At 33.5% G+C, this 16877-nt stretch overlaps 2 protein-coding genes across 3 annotated transcripts in view; one reads left to right on the top strand and one right to left on the bottom strand.

Annotated features, from left to right (window-relative positions):
- The window catches only part of LOC106664115 (cilia- and flagella-associated protein 52), a 56148-nt gene that overhangs the window by 3171 nt on the left and 36100 nt on the right, over nt 1-16877 (top strand). The window lies entirely within an intron of this gene.
- Nucleotides 1-16877, bottom strand: part of LOC112127465 (putative inorganic phosphate cotransporter) — a 60544-nt gene that overhangs the window by 28801 nt on the left and 14866 nt on the right. The window contains exon 1 of one of the 2 annotated variants that reach the window (XM_024228522.1): nt 6732-7169. The exons of the other annotated variant lie outside the window; for it this stretch is intronic. Within the exon in view, the coding sequence (XP_024084290.1) occupies nt 6732-6774 (43 nt within the window). The 5' untranslated portion in view covers nt 6775-7169. Of the gene's footprint in view, nt 1-6731; nt 7170-16877 lie in introns of those variants that run through there. 2 annotated transcript variants of the gene reach the window in all.

Below are 16877 nucleotides of genomic sequence, written 5' to 3'. Positions count from 1 at the left end.
AGCAAAGCTTCTGAGGATGTTGGAGAATTTTCTTTAGGAGGCTTTACTCGCAAGACAGACAAGATATTGAATGCACTGGATGTCGCAGTAATGTTTTGAATAGAGTTAGTTGAGGTTTGATAGTAAAAAAAGATTTACGTCCTCCAATTCTTCTTAGTTGTTCTGTTAAGTTGTCTTTTAAGTCTTGTGCGGGGATTCCTAGCCAGACTTCTGTGCAAGTACAGTCCTAAGTATTTGACTTGGGGCGTCGGTAGCCGCAACGGTTTATGCGTTGACACGGCGCTCATCATTGTAAGGTTAAGGTCCCGGGTTCGAAACCAGCGGCCCTGCATTCGAAACCGACATACATACAAATGGGATTTTTTTTTTTCAAAAACACCGGCACCCTGAGATGGGGGACCGCGGTAGCCGAGTGGTTAGCGTGAGAGACTCTCGGCTCATAGACGCCGCGGTCGGATTCCCACCGTCGCCTCTGGCCCTTTTTTCACGATAACCCCCCCCCCCCAAATATGAACACACATACAAGAATTCGCTACCATGGTTAATATGCATAGATCATAAGGCAAAAAAAAAACCGGCACCCCGAGGGTTGATATAACCTCTCCTGTTACGAACCCTCGTAAAAAAAAGTATTTGACTTGAATGGTTGGTAAAACAATAAGAAAGAAAAATTATTATAAAAGTGTAAGAAATCGTAAACCGTTGTGTTTCTAAAGCAATTTAATGAGATTATAACATTTCATAATCATTGCATATAAATTTGTTTTGAATATTTCAGACCTAGGAGAGAAACCTCACCACAGTGATTTTATTATATTCTAACTAAATTATTAACATCTGTTCTCAATGTTAAAAAAATAAATTTGTTTTCATATCTGGTGGAGAAAAGTCGTGCACGGCTACTTAGCGAGGAACGAATGTACCTTCGTTTTGTAAAATCGTTTACGTTCATTTTACAATACCCATCTTCGCGGTTTTGAGATTGCCAGACACATTCCGCCATCTTTGTTGATGTATAGGGTGCGATTTTTATGATAGATCTAAACAGTGAGATGGGTAAACGATACCAAACGTCCCAACAATAGGTTTATCACCCTGCTGGCCAAAAATTTCATAAAATCGATTTATTTCGATAATTTTTTGACATCCTTGTTATTAAAAAATAACAATTTTACTACATCGAAATTCTCTATTAGTCAAGAACAGACTATTTGTCAAGAAATGTCACTTCTAAAGAAATTTTTAAAAAATAAAGTTTATCTGAGGAGTCAAAGAAAAACCGACTCCAGTGTGCTGGATGAAAAAGGCATGCAAGTCAGATATCAAACTTTTTTTTCCTAATTTTTAATATTATATTCCGTTGATGAAATTATCTTAATTGGGAAACAAAGGCATTTACAATCATTTTGGTTTGTCTATCTTTGTAATTTTCGTAAAACAAATCTGTACGTTTTTCAAAAAACTTTGAAAAAAATTAGGTCTAGGAAAATCATCTATCACCAAGCGTTAAGCTGATAAATTACCAAAATTAGTACATTAGCAACGAATTGCTTAATAATAGCTGGCAGCTTTCCTTTCTTTACCAGCACGCAGGGGTCGATTTATCTCCAGTGAATATCCAGCTTTTATTTTTTCAAAATTCTTGAAAAAACGACTATTTTGTAATGCACAATTTTAAAATAAAAATGGTGGATTTGTCCTGTAGGTTGAACCGTAAGCTTGTTTTCAAACGTTTTAGTTCTCTTCCTCCCCGTTTTGTCCTGTCTTGAAAAATCGCACAAATCCATCAATGAGGATGAAGAAAAGCGTCGGTCAGATCACAAAGATTGGAAACAACCAAATTCGAATATATATCATTTTACTGACAGTTAATTAGCGACGTAAAGCTGGAAAATATTTCTTTCTTGTCAAGCAAGTTGGACAAGGTTTTTTATCCACCAACGACCAAGCTACAAACTTCGATGACTTTATCAACAGAAAGACGATCACGGTTTAACTTCATCATTCAGCAAACCGACGAGAAAAATTTCAACAAATTGATTTTTTTTTTTTTTTTAAGTATTGCATTTTAATATTCTTATCTGTTTATTTGTTAACAAAATTACAATTGAACTACTACGAACCAATTTGTTTTAAGTAAATGATAAAAAAATAAAGTTTGTTGGAGATGGGAGGAAAAAAGAATTATCAGCATCTTTATCCGTTATACTGCTATTTTACAATATTGCTGTTCGTTTTTAAAGTGATCTTGATATTTACTTTTATTCCTTATTTGCCCATACTTTTTTGGTTTTTCGTTAACGAACATAAATTTATTTATGTGTAGATTAGCAGAAAACCACTTGGTGAAATCGATTTTGCTCCAAACTATTCGACAAATCCTGTATTTTTAATATTTGTTGAAAAGCAGAAGAGTTTTTTACAGACGGGTAATTTATTTGTTAGCAAACAAACAGGTAAAAATATTTTTTTAAAAATATTGTATTTAAAAAATGTGGTCGATTGCTTAGATCTTTCAATGATTTTAGTCCTCTATGCTGGAGTTTAAAATCAAAATGTTGAATTATTTTTCTATTATTAAATAAATAAATAAAAATAATAAATTAATTAAAACTAACAAATTTATGATTGGAAGTACAGTAAAATTCTTCTATAACGATTCCTGATATAGCGATATTCCGGATATAACGATGTAAAACCGGTATCTAGTTTGGTTTGCTATTTAAAAGTGAAGAAATAAATCCGGATATAACGATTCCGGGTATAATGATATTCCGTATGTAACGATATAAAAACATACGAAAATGTTGTTTTTCATTCCGGCTATAACGATACGCATAAAAAATACGCACATACAACAGTTTTGAGCTGATGANGCGGTAATGAACTTAAAAAATATCAATCTCCATTTTTTACCACCAAACACAACTTCGGTTCTTCAACCGATGGACCAAGGAATAATCCAATCCCTTAAAGTAAAATTTCGCAAACGCTTGGTCTTAAAAATGTTGGATCAGTCAGACAATTTTAAAGTGTCACTACTAGATGCGATCTTAATGATTTGCGATTCATGGGATGAGGTCACTCCAAAAACCATCATAATCATGGTTTTCGAACAGATGAAGCTGGTAACAATCAAGAAGATGAGCCTGCAAATTTTACTCAATGGGCCCAAAAACTCGATTTCAATTTTGACGGTGATGTACAGTCGTACACAGAAATTGATGCTAACATACAAACATCAGAGGAACCGACCGAAGAATCTATAGTGGCATCTATTTTAAATAAGAGCAAGGAGGAGGAGGAGGACAATGATGATACCGACGGCGCCGAAGAAGACTTCAAAATTCCAACAATGTCACAAGTGTACAGCGCTCTTGGAGTCATTCGGACGTACGTGGCCTTAAATGATGATGTGAATAAACCCGAAAACACTGCTTTTTTAAAAGAACTTCATAGCCACGTAAGCAAAAATTTGTACTTAAAAAAATGCAAGCAAACAAAAATTACCGATTTTTTTTAAAGAAAATTAATATGTTGCTTCAATTTGTATATAAAATTAAAATATGTATGTACATAAAAATAAACAGTAAAGTTGTTATCATTTTGAAACGCTTTTTTTTCCCACTAACCTCCCATACCCATAAATTTGTAGGTAGGTTTCATGGTTTGTTTGGTTCCGGTTGTAGCGATTTCCGGATATAACGATTTGTTTTTCTTGGTCCCCTGAAGATCGTTATAACCGGATTTTACTAAGAAATAATATTTATGCTTCAAGAATTTAAACGTACGTAAATTTAATAAGAAAAATTGTATATTAATATATTTGTAAAATGTAAGTTAACTTTTCTAACAAAACGGGTGCTTATATGTTATATATTTTTAATTTAACTTATAATTAGTATAAATTAATTGTCATAAAATATATATTTACAATTTATTATTGCAAATAATGGTTCAAAACGTTGATTTATGATTTTAAGATTGCCAAATTAAATTTGGCTCGAAACAGTTCATGAGGATAAAAAACAAAAAAAATTTGATTTTCACTACGAAAAACTGCCTCATTTCTATCGTTCATTAATATTCTACTTACATTATTTAATACGGAAGATTTTATGCTTATATATTTGGAAAATTTGATTTAAACTTTCTAACACAACTAGGGCGTTTTTAAATACATTTTTTAAATTTAACTGAAACAAAAACAGCATATATTAACTAATATTGCATCAAATATTTCCAATTGTGCAAATAATTGTCGAAAACGTTGATTGATGGTTCAAAATAATCATAACATAATGAAAACACCGATGCACTGTTTCCTCACGACGCAAAACAGTTTAGGATATTTTTAAAAAAATCATGATTCTATCTGTGACGAACTGGCGCATTTCTATGCTTCATACATTTAGAATTATATTTTTAAAAGTTAAAAAAAAAGTTTTCTAACACATCATTTTATTAAAAAACTGCGTTCATAAATTAATTTTGCATCAAATTTTTCCAATTTATTATGCAAACAATTGTTGATTTATGATATTATCCTAAAACTACGGATTTTTTGTGAAAATGTGTCAAAATAATCATAACTATGTGTCCACAGATGAATTGTATGTGTACTATCACTACTCAAAATATATAATGATAGTAAAAATACAACGAAAAATTATGATTCCAACTATGAACAACGTACATATTTCTATGCTTCAATACTATTCTACGTATACTTATTATGGAAAATTTTATGTTTATAATTAAATTTGTAAAGTATGATTCAACCTTTCTAACAACGGGTGTGTTTTTGAATACGTATTTTTATAAATGTAACCGAAAAAGCTCCGTTTATAAATTAATTTTGTAACAAATGCTAACAATTTATTATGCAAACAATTATTCAAAATGTTGATTTATGATAGTCATCGTGCTAAAACAATGGACTTTTGCGAAAATGTGTCAAAATAATGATAATATAATGCAATGAATTGTTTCCTCAAAATTTATTTTAACATCTGTATCGTATTTTTTCCAATCAACGTATGTTTTGTAATTCACCCAGGCCCTGAGGTCGAAACGACGGTAAAAAAAATGAAAATTGTGATTTTCTGAACTATCTCATTCTTGAACGCTCCCCACGACTTCAACAAATTATTAAACAACCGGTCACTAAAAAACCCCATATTTATAATTATATTTGCAAAATTTGATTTAACTTTTCTAACACATAATTTAACTGAAAAAACTGCGTTTATGAATTAATTTAACATTAAATGTTTCTTTATTAATCAAACAATCGCTGTTGTATGATATTATGCTAATTCAATTGATTTTTATCAAAAATATTGCAAAATAAACAAAATTTGTAAAATGTTTACAGTTGTTTTATCACGATTCAAAATATATTACGACAGTCAAATTACTACGATAAGTCATTATTTTAACTGTGAAACCCCGGCTCATTTCTATGCTTCAATAATTTTCTAACGCAATTTAAATTTTAAAAAATATATATTACTAAATAGGTAGCGAAATATTCGAACAAATATTCAAAACGATGTATACCACAAATCTATTTACTAAACCTAAACGTCAGATTTTTCTTAAAGTACTTTTTTTTTAAATATAAATTTTATAAATTTTCAAAACATTTTTTACAACTGAAGGAAAGAAAATACTGATACAAAGAGCAAGAATTTGGTTTTTTAAAGAACTTTAAAAAAGAAAACACCTTACATATTAGCAAATATTAATTTCCTGTTTAAAACCACGAGAAGACAACGCGTTTATTTAAGAAATATTAAAAGTACCTTTTGAATAATAAAAATTCACCAAAAATATTTGTGAAAATAGATGAAAGACAAATTTGCTGTTTACTTTGCAAGTATACAGTGTCAAGTAAAAAATTTTAAGAAGATAAATAACCCGGAAGTGAATTGCATTTCACAATGAATTTTTAGCGAAAAATTTTAAGTTTCAAAATAATCATAACATAATTGTTTACAGATGATTTTTTTATCACGATTCAAAATATATTATGTCAGGAAAATTACTACGATAAATCATGATTCTAACGGTGAAAACCCGGCTCATTTCTATGCTTCGATAATTTTTCAAGGAAATTTAAATTTTTATTACTTAAATCGGTAGCAAAGGTTCGATGCGAACAAATATTTAAAACTAATGAAAACCACAAATTTATTTAATATACCTAAGTTTTCTTAAAGTATATTTTTTAGTATAAAATTTCCAAACATTTTTTATAACTGAATAATATAGGAAGAAAATATTGATACAAAGAGCAGAAATTTGGTATTTTAAAGTTAAAGAACTTTAAAAAGAAAAATTAATTACATATTAGCAAATATTAATTTCCTGTTTCAAAACCACGAGATGACAACGCGTTTATTTAAGAAGTATTTAAAGTACTTAGTAATTTCATAATAAAAATTGATCAAAATATTTGTGAAAATAGATGAAAGACAAATTTGCAGCTTACTTTGCAAGTATATTGTGTTATGAGAAAAAATTGTAAATGGAGAAGTAACCCGGAAGTGAAATGCATTTTTAGCTTAAAATACACCTGATAAATTTCAATAATTTTTCAATTTATGAGATTTCCCTTTAATAGTAAAAATTCGGAATAACATAAAGAAAAATGTATGTTTAGAGGATGGATATGAATAATCGATTATTTTCAACAAATAAAAGCGTAAATTAAAAAGTTACAGTACCTTTAGCAATTTTTTGCCTCCAGTCAAGACTGTTTCCGGACATTTTCAGTTTTTGTTTTTCCAAGGAAGACGACGACTAGATGAAAATGGAACGTCCGAAAAAATTTGATAAACTAGCGGGACGGATCGGAAGAGTCACAGGGACGCCATGTCTTTGATTGAGCCTTCGTCAGCTTCTGGTCTCGTCTTATATAGTAAATAGTACGCCAGGGGACCGCTGTGGAGCGGTGTTTCGTATATACTCAGAAGGACGAGCCTCCGCTCTGCGATTTCATCGGAGACGATTTTCTTTATCGGGCAATTTAAATATGAGGCGATTAGTTCGACAGTGCGCGTGGCCTCGCTCGCCGATAGCAGGTGAGCCTTCATCGCCCAGCACGCTGGACTCGGCTTTTCTCCAAACTACTCGACAAATCCCGTAGTTTTAACATTTCTTGAAAAGCTGATTCATTTTTTATACATATGTAAATTATTTATTAGCAAATAAACAGACAAGGATATCAAAAAAAAATTGTATTAAAAAAAGTGTGTTTCTTAGGTTTTTCTGTAGGTCTGCGGTGTGATGGACCTCAATCTTGGTCATTTTCAATCGTTCTATTCCTCTCTGCTGGAGTTTAAATTCAAAGGATTGTATCATTTTGAAATTAACAAAAAAAAGATAATAAATAAAATAGTATTGGTTTGCCAAGAAAATAATTTTTTTTCGGCCGGCACCACGCGTATATCTTTCTCACATTTTGAAAAATCTGCACTTTCCACTGATAACTTCATTCTAATTGGCTACTCATCGGACGGTTTTTGTTGCATTTCTCTTTGTATCTCTCAACATGTGGTACATTGAGGTATTTGACACATTCGTAATACACATTTATACTAATGAACCTAGTTTCCTAATATTACAGCTAATGTGGAGGTCTTCCATTCGCGCAAATAAATACATTCAAACGGTATGTAAAAATTCCACTCGTCCATAAAACTAATCCTAAGGTTTTTTGACGGGCCTGTGGAGTACTCGATATTCCTCGACGTCCATTCACACAACCTCTCACGCTAATAAATACGATCATACTAGAAAGGACGCAGCATCTCGGAAGTATTACTGCAACCAAGATGCTGTCGACCCTTCCCACAATCATACTAGAAATGTATTATCACTAACATAAATCGGTGAGCCTGTGACTATTCAGTCACAGCCGCACCCATGCATGCTAAACCACTCACGCTAATAAATACGATCGTACAATACAATGGGGGTGAACCAAATGTCGTTCTTGAATTACTGGATTGGTTAGCTCAATATTTACATTTTTGTCTGTATTATGTTTACAAATATACTTGTTGATTCCTTAAATTAAAATGTTTTATTTCTTCTCAGTCTTCAACTTTTTTAATTGTGTCGAATAATTTAATAGGAATAATTTCTTTGGATGAAACGCTTTTAAGGCATTGTTTACTTACGAATTTCAAAAAGGAAACACTGTAACTGTTGCAACTGAAAATTTGTGTACTGTGGTAAATTTTCGTAAAATCTAACGTGGTTTGTTCGATTTAGAATGTTGATTAGATTTTGTTCTTGAAGATGATGTTCGCAGCGGATGTCCATCTGATATTGACAACATATTGAGACATAGACAAGAAGAAAATCCCTTTTTGATGACCAAAGAACTAGGAGAGTTGTTAAATGTTTCCTATACGACAATTGGAAACTAAACCTAAAGATTCGGTTTGTTCAAAAGTACGAACTCAGCGAAAAGAAATTTGGCGGATCGCATCTCGATTTGGCCTTCATGTTTTTGTGATCTTACAACAAATTTCTTTATAGATTAATAACAGATGATGAATAATAAATCACATATGAACGCATAATCAGGGAAAAAAAAGCTTATTGCCTACCCTGCCCAGTTGTTCCAAAACAACAAATGCACGAAAAAAAGTCCACTGTGCATTTGGTGGAACAGGTCCGGCCCCGTGCATTTTGAACTTTTACCACAACGGCAAACGGTTAATAGTCAACTAAACTTAGAATGTTTTGAAAGTATTCAAACAGATGTTTAAACATTCCTGGACTCAAAAGATTTTTATGCAAATGAAATGGACATTATGCTGAAAGTAAAACGTAGTTGCGAACAATGAACAATGCATCTACAAATAGTTAAAAATATGGCACGTATAAAAAAATTAAAAGAAAAAAGAAAAAATGTCGACCAACATTCAGCACATTAAGTCTCCTTTGTATCACACAAAAAAACAGTAAATATAATAAAAAAATCGACAGGACTTAAAATTTTCATAGCAATGATTATGTTCTGGTAAGTTTAGATATAACATCAATGTTTACATAAATACTTATGACAAAAATGAAAAAAATTATTACAAAAAATATGATACAATCAAATAAAACATTAATTTGAATAAAGAAAAATTTTTATAAATCTTAAAATTACGTGCAGAAAATAAATATTTTGTATTTGAGAATAATATATATAAAAAATAGTAGGACTTTCAATGGGTGGATATTTATCACCAATACTAGCTTCGATTTTTATTAATGAATTAATTAACAATATTTTAAAGAGTACAAATATGTTGACGATACAATAATTTACAATCTTAAGGAAAAGTTTTAAAATCGTTTAACGAAGCATATAATTTAATAAAGATCACAATAAAAAAGAAAAAGAAAGTTATATCCCATTTATAGATGTAAAAAATAATAAAATTTCATTTTAGATTGGTATAAAAATTCAAATACAACCAATAGAATAACACACTTTATCCCTCACATTCAATAAAACAAAAAAATAATGTATATAATTTCGTAGATAAAAATTTAAAATTTAATGATATTAGATTTCCTAACAATAATATAAACAATTTAATAAAAACTTTCTGCAAATAATTACCCCCAAAAAACTACCAGAAAAATTTGAAAAAAAAATTAAATTGTTACAGTAACTTAAAGAAAAGTAATAACAATGCCGGTATAATTTTTTTATCTCAAGGAGGATAAAAAAAAGTTTTAAAATCATTTAATGAAGCATACAATTAAATAAAGACCACAATGGAAAAAAAGAAAATTATATCCCATTTCCAGATGTAAAAAATAATAAAAAGTTCATTTTAGATTGGTATAAAAATCCAAATACAAATGTATATAATTTTGAAGATAAAAATTAAATTTTAATGATATTAGATTTCGTAGCAATAATATAAACATTTAATAAAAACTTTCTACAAATAATTACCCAAAAAAACTAACATACCAAAAATTGCAAAAAATTAAATTATTATAGTAGCTTAAAGAAAAATAATAACAATGATGGTATGATTTATGTACAAAGAAAAACAGAAAAAACATCAACAATCCTTAAAAAAGAAAAGGCATAGATAAAAATTTAATTGTATATCAGTATTAGAAAATTAAAATATGGAATTGCCTACTATCTCTATATAAATTTAAAAATAAAGTGTATAATTCTAATATTGTCAGTGACTGGAAGAGCAGAGGAAAACGTATTTGCCTTCTTTGCGTTGAAAATCGTATGCGTCCACTTTTGCAGGCTGAAGAGAGCCCACAGCCTTCCGCAGCTCTTCGATCACAAGCTTCGATTGACGCCGTCGAGGTGAAGGGAAGTAATAAACTAATAACATTGTTAAAGTTCATCGAACACTTCACGTGGGGTGCAGACAGGGAGACCCTCCTGGAAATATTTGGCTCACAGCTGTGCTCGACCTTCTTTTTTGGTTACATGGACTATTCTTCAGCCCAAAAAACGCGCCTGCAGAGGCACTACAGGTCTTCCAGCGGTCTCTGACGCGTTCAGATCAAACCCTTTGGCCAACCCTTGCTGCAAGCTGGGAGTGTGTTCACACGTGGTTTCTTGCCATGGGATAAAATAGGGAGCCACAAAGCCTACTGAACCTTGACCTAAATAGATCTATTGTGCTCCTCTGTTAATTATAGCTCACTGGCCAACTTCAGGTTATTAACCAGCCTCCACAGCTTTGCCAGCGGTTCTTTGGTGTAGGATCTTGCTTGTGGTTTTTCCTGTCCTAATTACAAGAACCTGCACCTACATATACCTCCTCAGAAACATAAAATGTGTTCTGCGGTCTCCTCCTCTTCCTGGCAGTATCCGCATAGTGTTTCTTCTGCCTGTACTCCTATGTGTGCATGTGCTTTCTTAAATGGCAGTGCCCCGTCTGGGGTGCAACCAGAATCCTGGTTTGGTTGCGATTGCCTTCCATTAATTCTTTTGTCAGTTTTGCGGATGGTCCTTCTATGAATCTCTTCGCGTGCCTCATACCTGCGGTATTGTTCCACCAGGTTTTGGACTCATTAAGGATCCATTTTAAGATGGATCCTCTTTTGTGGCAGACTACTAAGCCGCAATAGGGTTCTGGGCCAAGAGAGTCCAGCATGTCAACGTCTTCGTTGCCTCTATGCCCCGAATGTCCAGGGACCCATGCAAGGGTCAGGTCATTAGTGTCGCTGACTTCCGTCTGGGCCTCCATGGATTTCCAAACCCTTTTTGCCCTCGCCTCGCATGAGGCTAAGGCCCTGAGAGCTGCATCGCTGTCAGAGAAAATGGCTATCTTCCGGGAATGTATTCTTACCCTTTTTATTTCTCTGGTACATTGTTCGATCGGTATTATTTCAGACCGGAAAACTGTAGCATACATGCCTAGGTTTACCGCCAGTTCGGTCTTGGGATTCATCCTAAAGACCAAAGGGTTTCTTGCCAAACCGGTTCATCAGCTTTCGGGTGTGATCCTTAGATGCCAGTACAGTAGGATATACAAGCGACTTCAGACCAGGACGCGACCTCAAGGAATACGCGAAGCCTTAGGGATGATGACGCTGGGAACTGTACTCGAGCTTGTTGCAAACCCTACACATTCCATGAATTACAACTCGATCTACATGTGATTGAGTATTATCCCTAATAGATGGAGTGAATGGGATTATAGCTTCCAGAAGGACTTCCTAGAAGAAGGTCCATTGGTCCATTGTGTAATCAGTACGGGCTTGCACATTGATTCCAAGTCATGCCATAACTTACTGTCTTTGAAACGGCTGTGGCTCACTCATGGCACATGAAACAAAGCATTCTCCACACATGTTCATTTGATAGCCAAAAATCAAGCCATCACTCATCTGTGAAGAGAACAGCCTCCATTGTTCAAGCGTCCAAACGAGATGCTGGTTTGCTAATAACCGTTTTTATTCGATGCCTATCCTGTAGTAGAGAACCTCATGCGGGACATCTAGAGACTAAGCGACACTTCGAAGCTTTTTAGTGATTGTTTTAGCTTATCCTTACATTACGTTTGTAGTTGACTACCTACCAAGGTAGCGGTTAAATGACGGTATGCGGTACCGTCATACATCGCAGTCGACATTATCCTCTCTTCGGTCGAGACTTCCCGTGGCCCTAAACCGCTTTAGACCATTGTGGATGGTGAACAGTGGCACAACCAGGACTTAAGCTATGTCGTCGTTAGCCAAAGCATCTTCCCGGGCGAGATTTTCTCGACTTAAACTTAAGTAAAAACAATTTTTTTCATCAAATTTATTGTTTCATCAAAGAAAAGCATTTAAGAAGCTAATTAACTCACGCGACAAGTTGGGTGTGGAAAGGATGAAATTTAACTGATTTTCTTCATTTTTAATCTAAAGATTTTAAGAGAATTAGTAACTAGAAACAAATAAATACAAGTTTCATGTTTTTGTATTTGTGTGTATATTAAATTACATTCAAAATCACCTCCTCACCTAATAATATAATAATTTAATTATTCATCTAATATAATAATCTATTCCATCTTAATGTACATACCGATCTTTTTCGAGACTAAGTTAAGTGAAAACTATTTCATGAGATTGTCTGTTTGTAGTTTGATCGGAAAGCGACTAAGGTTTTTTAAAGTTACGGTGACATTGAATTAAAACGTGAAATCTTTACAATAACGATGCGATCACGGACAAAACCATGTATTTCCATAAACTGACTTAACGTGCAAAGTTTTCAAAATTAAACTCCATCACAGACAGAAAATTCCATCAAGTTTGAATTCAACACAGAACTTTTTCACTTTTAGATTAACAGCAAGCAATTATTGATATTTATTCATATTTACCTTAAAAACAAATATTACTATTAATATTATAACATTATTTTATAATGAATTTTTAATATAAACAGAAATGATCAAACTGTATCTGGAAAAGGCATTAAATCTAACCTCAAAGCCAGCAGTTCTTCCATTCATCAAAAAACGAAGCTAAATTTTTTTTTGGGCACTCTTAGCACGACATGCAAGAATGGCACAATTTCACAGAAGACATACACTTTGAGCCCTGAAGATGATCTCAATAAAGATCGAAACGTTGGCACGATAAAGAAGAAGTTTTTCTGAAACCTACATCACACCAGACCGCATCTCACGATTTCTGAATAATTATCGACGAACGGTCACTAAACACTACACATTACTAAATTTTACAGGTCAAATCATGCGCAACTAAAAATAAAGCAATCCAAAGAAATAAATGCCTAAGAGTATGACTCGGCTTGACTAAAATTTAACCTGGAATGCCCTCTCGAGTACCCAAGACAGAAAAATAAATTCAAAGATTGTAAAAGAACTTGAGGCCTAAATCCTAAATTAATCTTATTAAGTAAAGCATTAAGCCTAGTTCATAACCTCATTTGTTACGAAACACTTTTCTAGGGACATAAAACGGCGTGTTCTTGGACATTTTTTCTTCTCCGGCGACTCTCGCAATATAAAAGTCCCATGTCTCAAGTTTCTCAGTTTGCTGTTGTTGCCCATCAAGGTTTCCCTGAAGATGGTATTGTTTTTTTTTTATCTTTTCTCCAACCATACCCAGAACGATTTCGAAATCAACAGATCTCATTCGTACGAAATTTCTGAACCCTATGGCATCTTCCAATTTCAATTTTTCCAGAGGATTCAAAGTAACTTGAATTTTACCTGAAAACTCATCAGCACCGTTTAGTTTTACTCCAATAAATTGGGCAATATCATTGACATTGCGTTCCGATTTCTGTAGCTCAGTTGTCTTCGTAGTGTGGACACGGGACAGTCGCGGAACATTGTCGCCAGGTGTGTACTGGGCGTTAGAGTACTTCAGACCCACCTTATATATGCAAGTTACATTACAATGGTCATAAATTGAACAAAGAAAGGCAGTGTAACTACGACAAAAAGTCCAAAGAATTCGATACCAAGATCGCATGTGCAACAACCCCAGCTGAAATGGATCGGAACATAAGGCTGACTGCCTTACTTATGTGTAAAACGGATACCTGAAAAGCATCAACTACTGGCCAAAAAATTCCCGACAAAGTTATACATTTAAAAACGAACAGAATGGAAAGACCAAAACGAGTTTATAGCTTCTCCCTGTTTATAATCCTGACCCCGCTCCAAGTTATCAGAGAGTTATCACAGAAAATTTCGATTTTTGAAAAACTATTAAGTGTAATTATTTAAAAAAAAGATAAAATAAGAAAAAAGTTTATTACTTCTCCCTGTTTATTACCTGACCCCTAGCCCAAGCTATCTAACCATTGCCTTTTCCTGGTAATCAACGAAACAATGGAATATATCTTTTAACTGCCCCTCTTACATAAATCAAAAGGATGCCAGAGACATAAGAACGGAGAATTCATTTTTCAGTGGAATGAAAACAAGCATCTAATGTCGTTACCAAAATTTTCGACAGAGGTCATATAACTGACATGCCTAAAACTATCTCTGACTTATTAGAGAAAATGCTGGATTTGTTAAAACCATTCAATATAATTATTAAAATGAGAGAAAATGGAAAGATAAAAGAAAAAAGAAAAACCTGGAGCTCTTTTGTGGTATATAGATGGCTCCATGATGAGAAGTGGTGGTGGTGGGCCTATGAGACCGCGTGTCCCTCGCCCAGTACAGAAGACGGTAGTCTTCCAAGCCAAGACTAAATGCCTAAATGCCTAAATGAATGACTAAAAATGACTAAATGTTCTCCAAGCACGAAATCAAGTCAAAATATCTATGAAACTGCGTAAAGACCTTTTATACTGGGACATCTGATGATGATGAAAGGGGACTAGGAAGAGGGGGTTTATGTTTCCAAGCATTGTAGCCTTCTGGCTTATTGTACTTTCCTAGTTCCTTAGTCCTAGTTCGATACGATCCTTATTTTAAGAAGCACAATTCTAGGCCATTTTGTCATTGCTACAATTCCTTTCCCTGGGGTTTTGTAACCAATTATGTTTTCATTGAGCCATCATATGTTTATGTAGGCTGTTTCCGCCTCTTCTACAAATATGGTCATTAATTCACTACTTTCGTAGTCCGCTTGTCCAATTAATACATGACAATTAATTAAGGTTTTTTAGTTGAGATGAAAAAAGCTAATGGCACGAGAAGGATTCGAACCCACGACCTTCGGCTAGATACGCCGCTGCTTTTCTACCTGAGCTATCGTGACCTCGATCCACACGGACATCAACTCCCCATCTCAACCCCACTTTATGAGTTTTCCCTCCTTTTGCCATTTTTCAATGTGGGTTCCAATCCCTCTCCTGCCATTAGCTTTTTTTCATCTCAACTAAAAACCTTAATTAATTGTCAAATATGGTCATTATTGAACATGTCATGACGAGAAGATTTTCTCAGATGCCAGAGACTGGTATATATTGTCCTATCACTCCTTGTTGTTTAAGTTGGGTTGCTTTAGCTTAAGTTTACTGTGTCTAGCAACCAAGAATTTATCTATTTTTCCTTTTGTCTTTCTTTTATCCCTTCTGTGATGAACCTAAGTTTGTTTTTTATTATCCAAAGAATAGGTTCAAGGGGTATATATGGTCTTGCAGATCCACTTCTAGCCAGTTTGTCTGCCTTTTATTTATCCAATATTACTTTGTCTCCTGGTACCCAAGACATCTAGTTATAAGTTAATGCTTTAATAGCTACTTGATCTTAAAAGGATTTTTTTGTTAGTCTAACCTCTTTTAAGAATATTTGAGATAAAAGCTTTGATGGCAATTCACCTTGTTAGACCGAGGTTGTCCAGGTTCTTTTATTTGTTTTGTCATCGTTGTTATTATTAGAATATATCATATCATTGTATCTGATTTCCTCAAGAATTCTTCTTCTCCTTTGCATTCTATTAAAACTTTATAGATTGCTATAAAGAGTGTTTCCGGAATGTGGTCAGCCCCCTTTCTAATAATGGGGGTCAGATTTTATTAATTATTGTTTTATCTCCGAAGTGTTTCGTTCCCATTAGTTTGATCAATTCTGGAGCCTAAATGAGTTTTTCCTAACTTCTCTTTATATATTTCCAATGGAGGTAGATTTAGGTCGGCTAGACTTTGTGGGCCGAATGTTTGGGTAACTTGTTTTTGTTAAGGTTTAGTCCAACAAATTAGTGAGCCGGGGGATAATTTGGTCTTATCACTGCGTATATAGCCAGTGGGTCATTTCCGGTTTTAGTCCGCAATGTTTGCCTATGTTTCTTCTTGTGGTTAGTGATGTTGTACTTTATGCTGTACTGCTGGTGGGGAGATACAGTAAAGGGATCGAACGTATAGTCTGACGTTAAGGTGGGTTCCAGGTCATGAAGATATTTCAGGCGTATTAGCGAAAAAGAGAGCCATGGCGCCATTTGCTTAAATCTGTCGAAACCCAGGAACTGCTGCAGGGCATGGTTCAGTAAAATACCATTTTAAGAAAAGAGACTATTAACGGATAACCAATCTCGATTATCTCTAGTGAAAAAATGCATAGGAAATCAATAAATGCCAACATACCCCATAACCCCAAATGAGAAAAGAAATGCTCAGGATTTGTTTAAAAATTCATTAATATCCCAAATAATTCAAATCCAGCGAAAAATCATTGTTATAAAATCTCGATCTGTACGGAATCGAGGTTAGAAGAATACAGCACGTAAAATGTATATCCATGTGGACTAAATGGACGAACCCATCGTGAAAATTTATGCACCGTCGAAAAAAAATTGCACTTGTAAATCCTCCATGACGTATTTCATTAGTGACTCGGCAAAAAAAACTTTCTATATAATAAATAAAATATATATGTTTACGTATAATTGATCCAATG

The sequence above is a fragment of the Cimex lectularius genome, unplaced genomic scaffold (genome assembly GCF_000648675.2).
Source record: "Cimex lectularius strain Harlan isolate CLEC.00 unplaced genomic scaffold, Clec_2.1 scaffold220, whole genome shotgun sequence".
NCBI classification, from domain to species: Eukaryota; Metazoa; Arthropoda; class Insecta; order Hemiptera; family Cimicidae; genus Cimex; species Cimex lectularius.
Note: the sequence above shows the minus strand (reverse complement) of the source record. Positions and strands in the feature narration are given on the sequence as shown.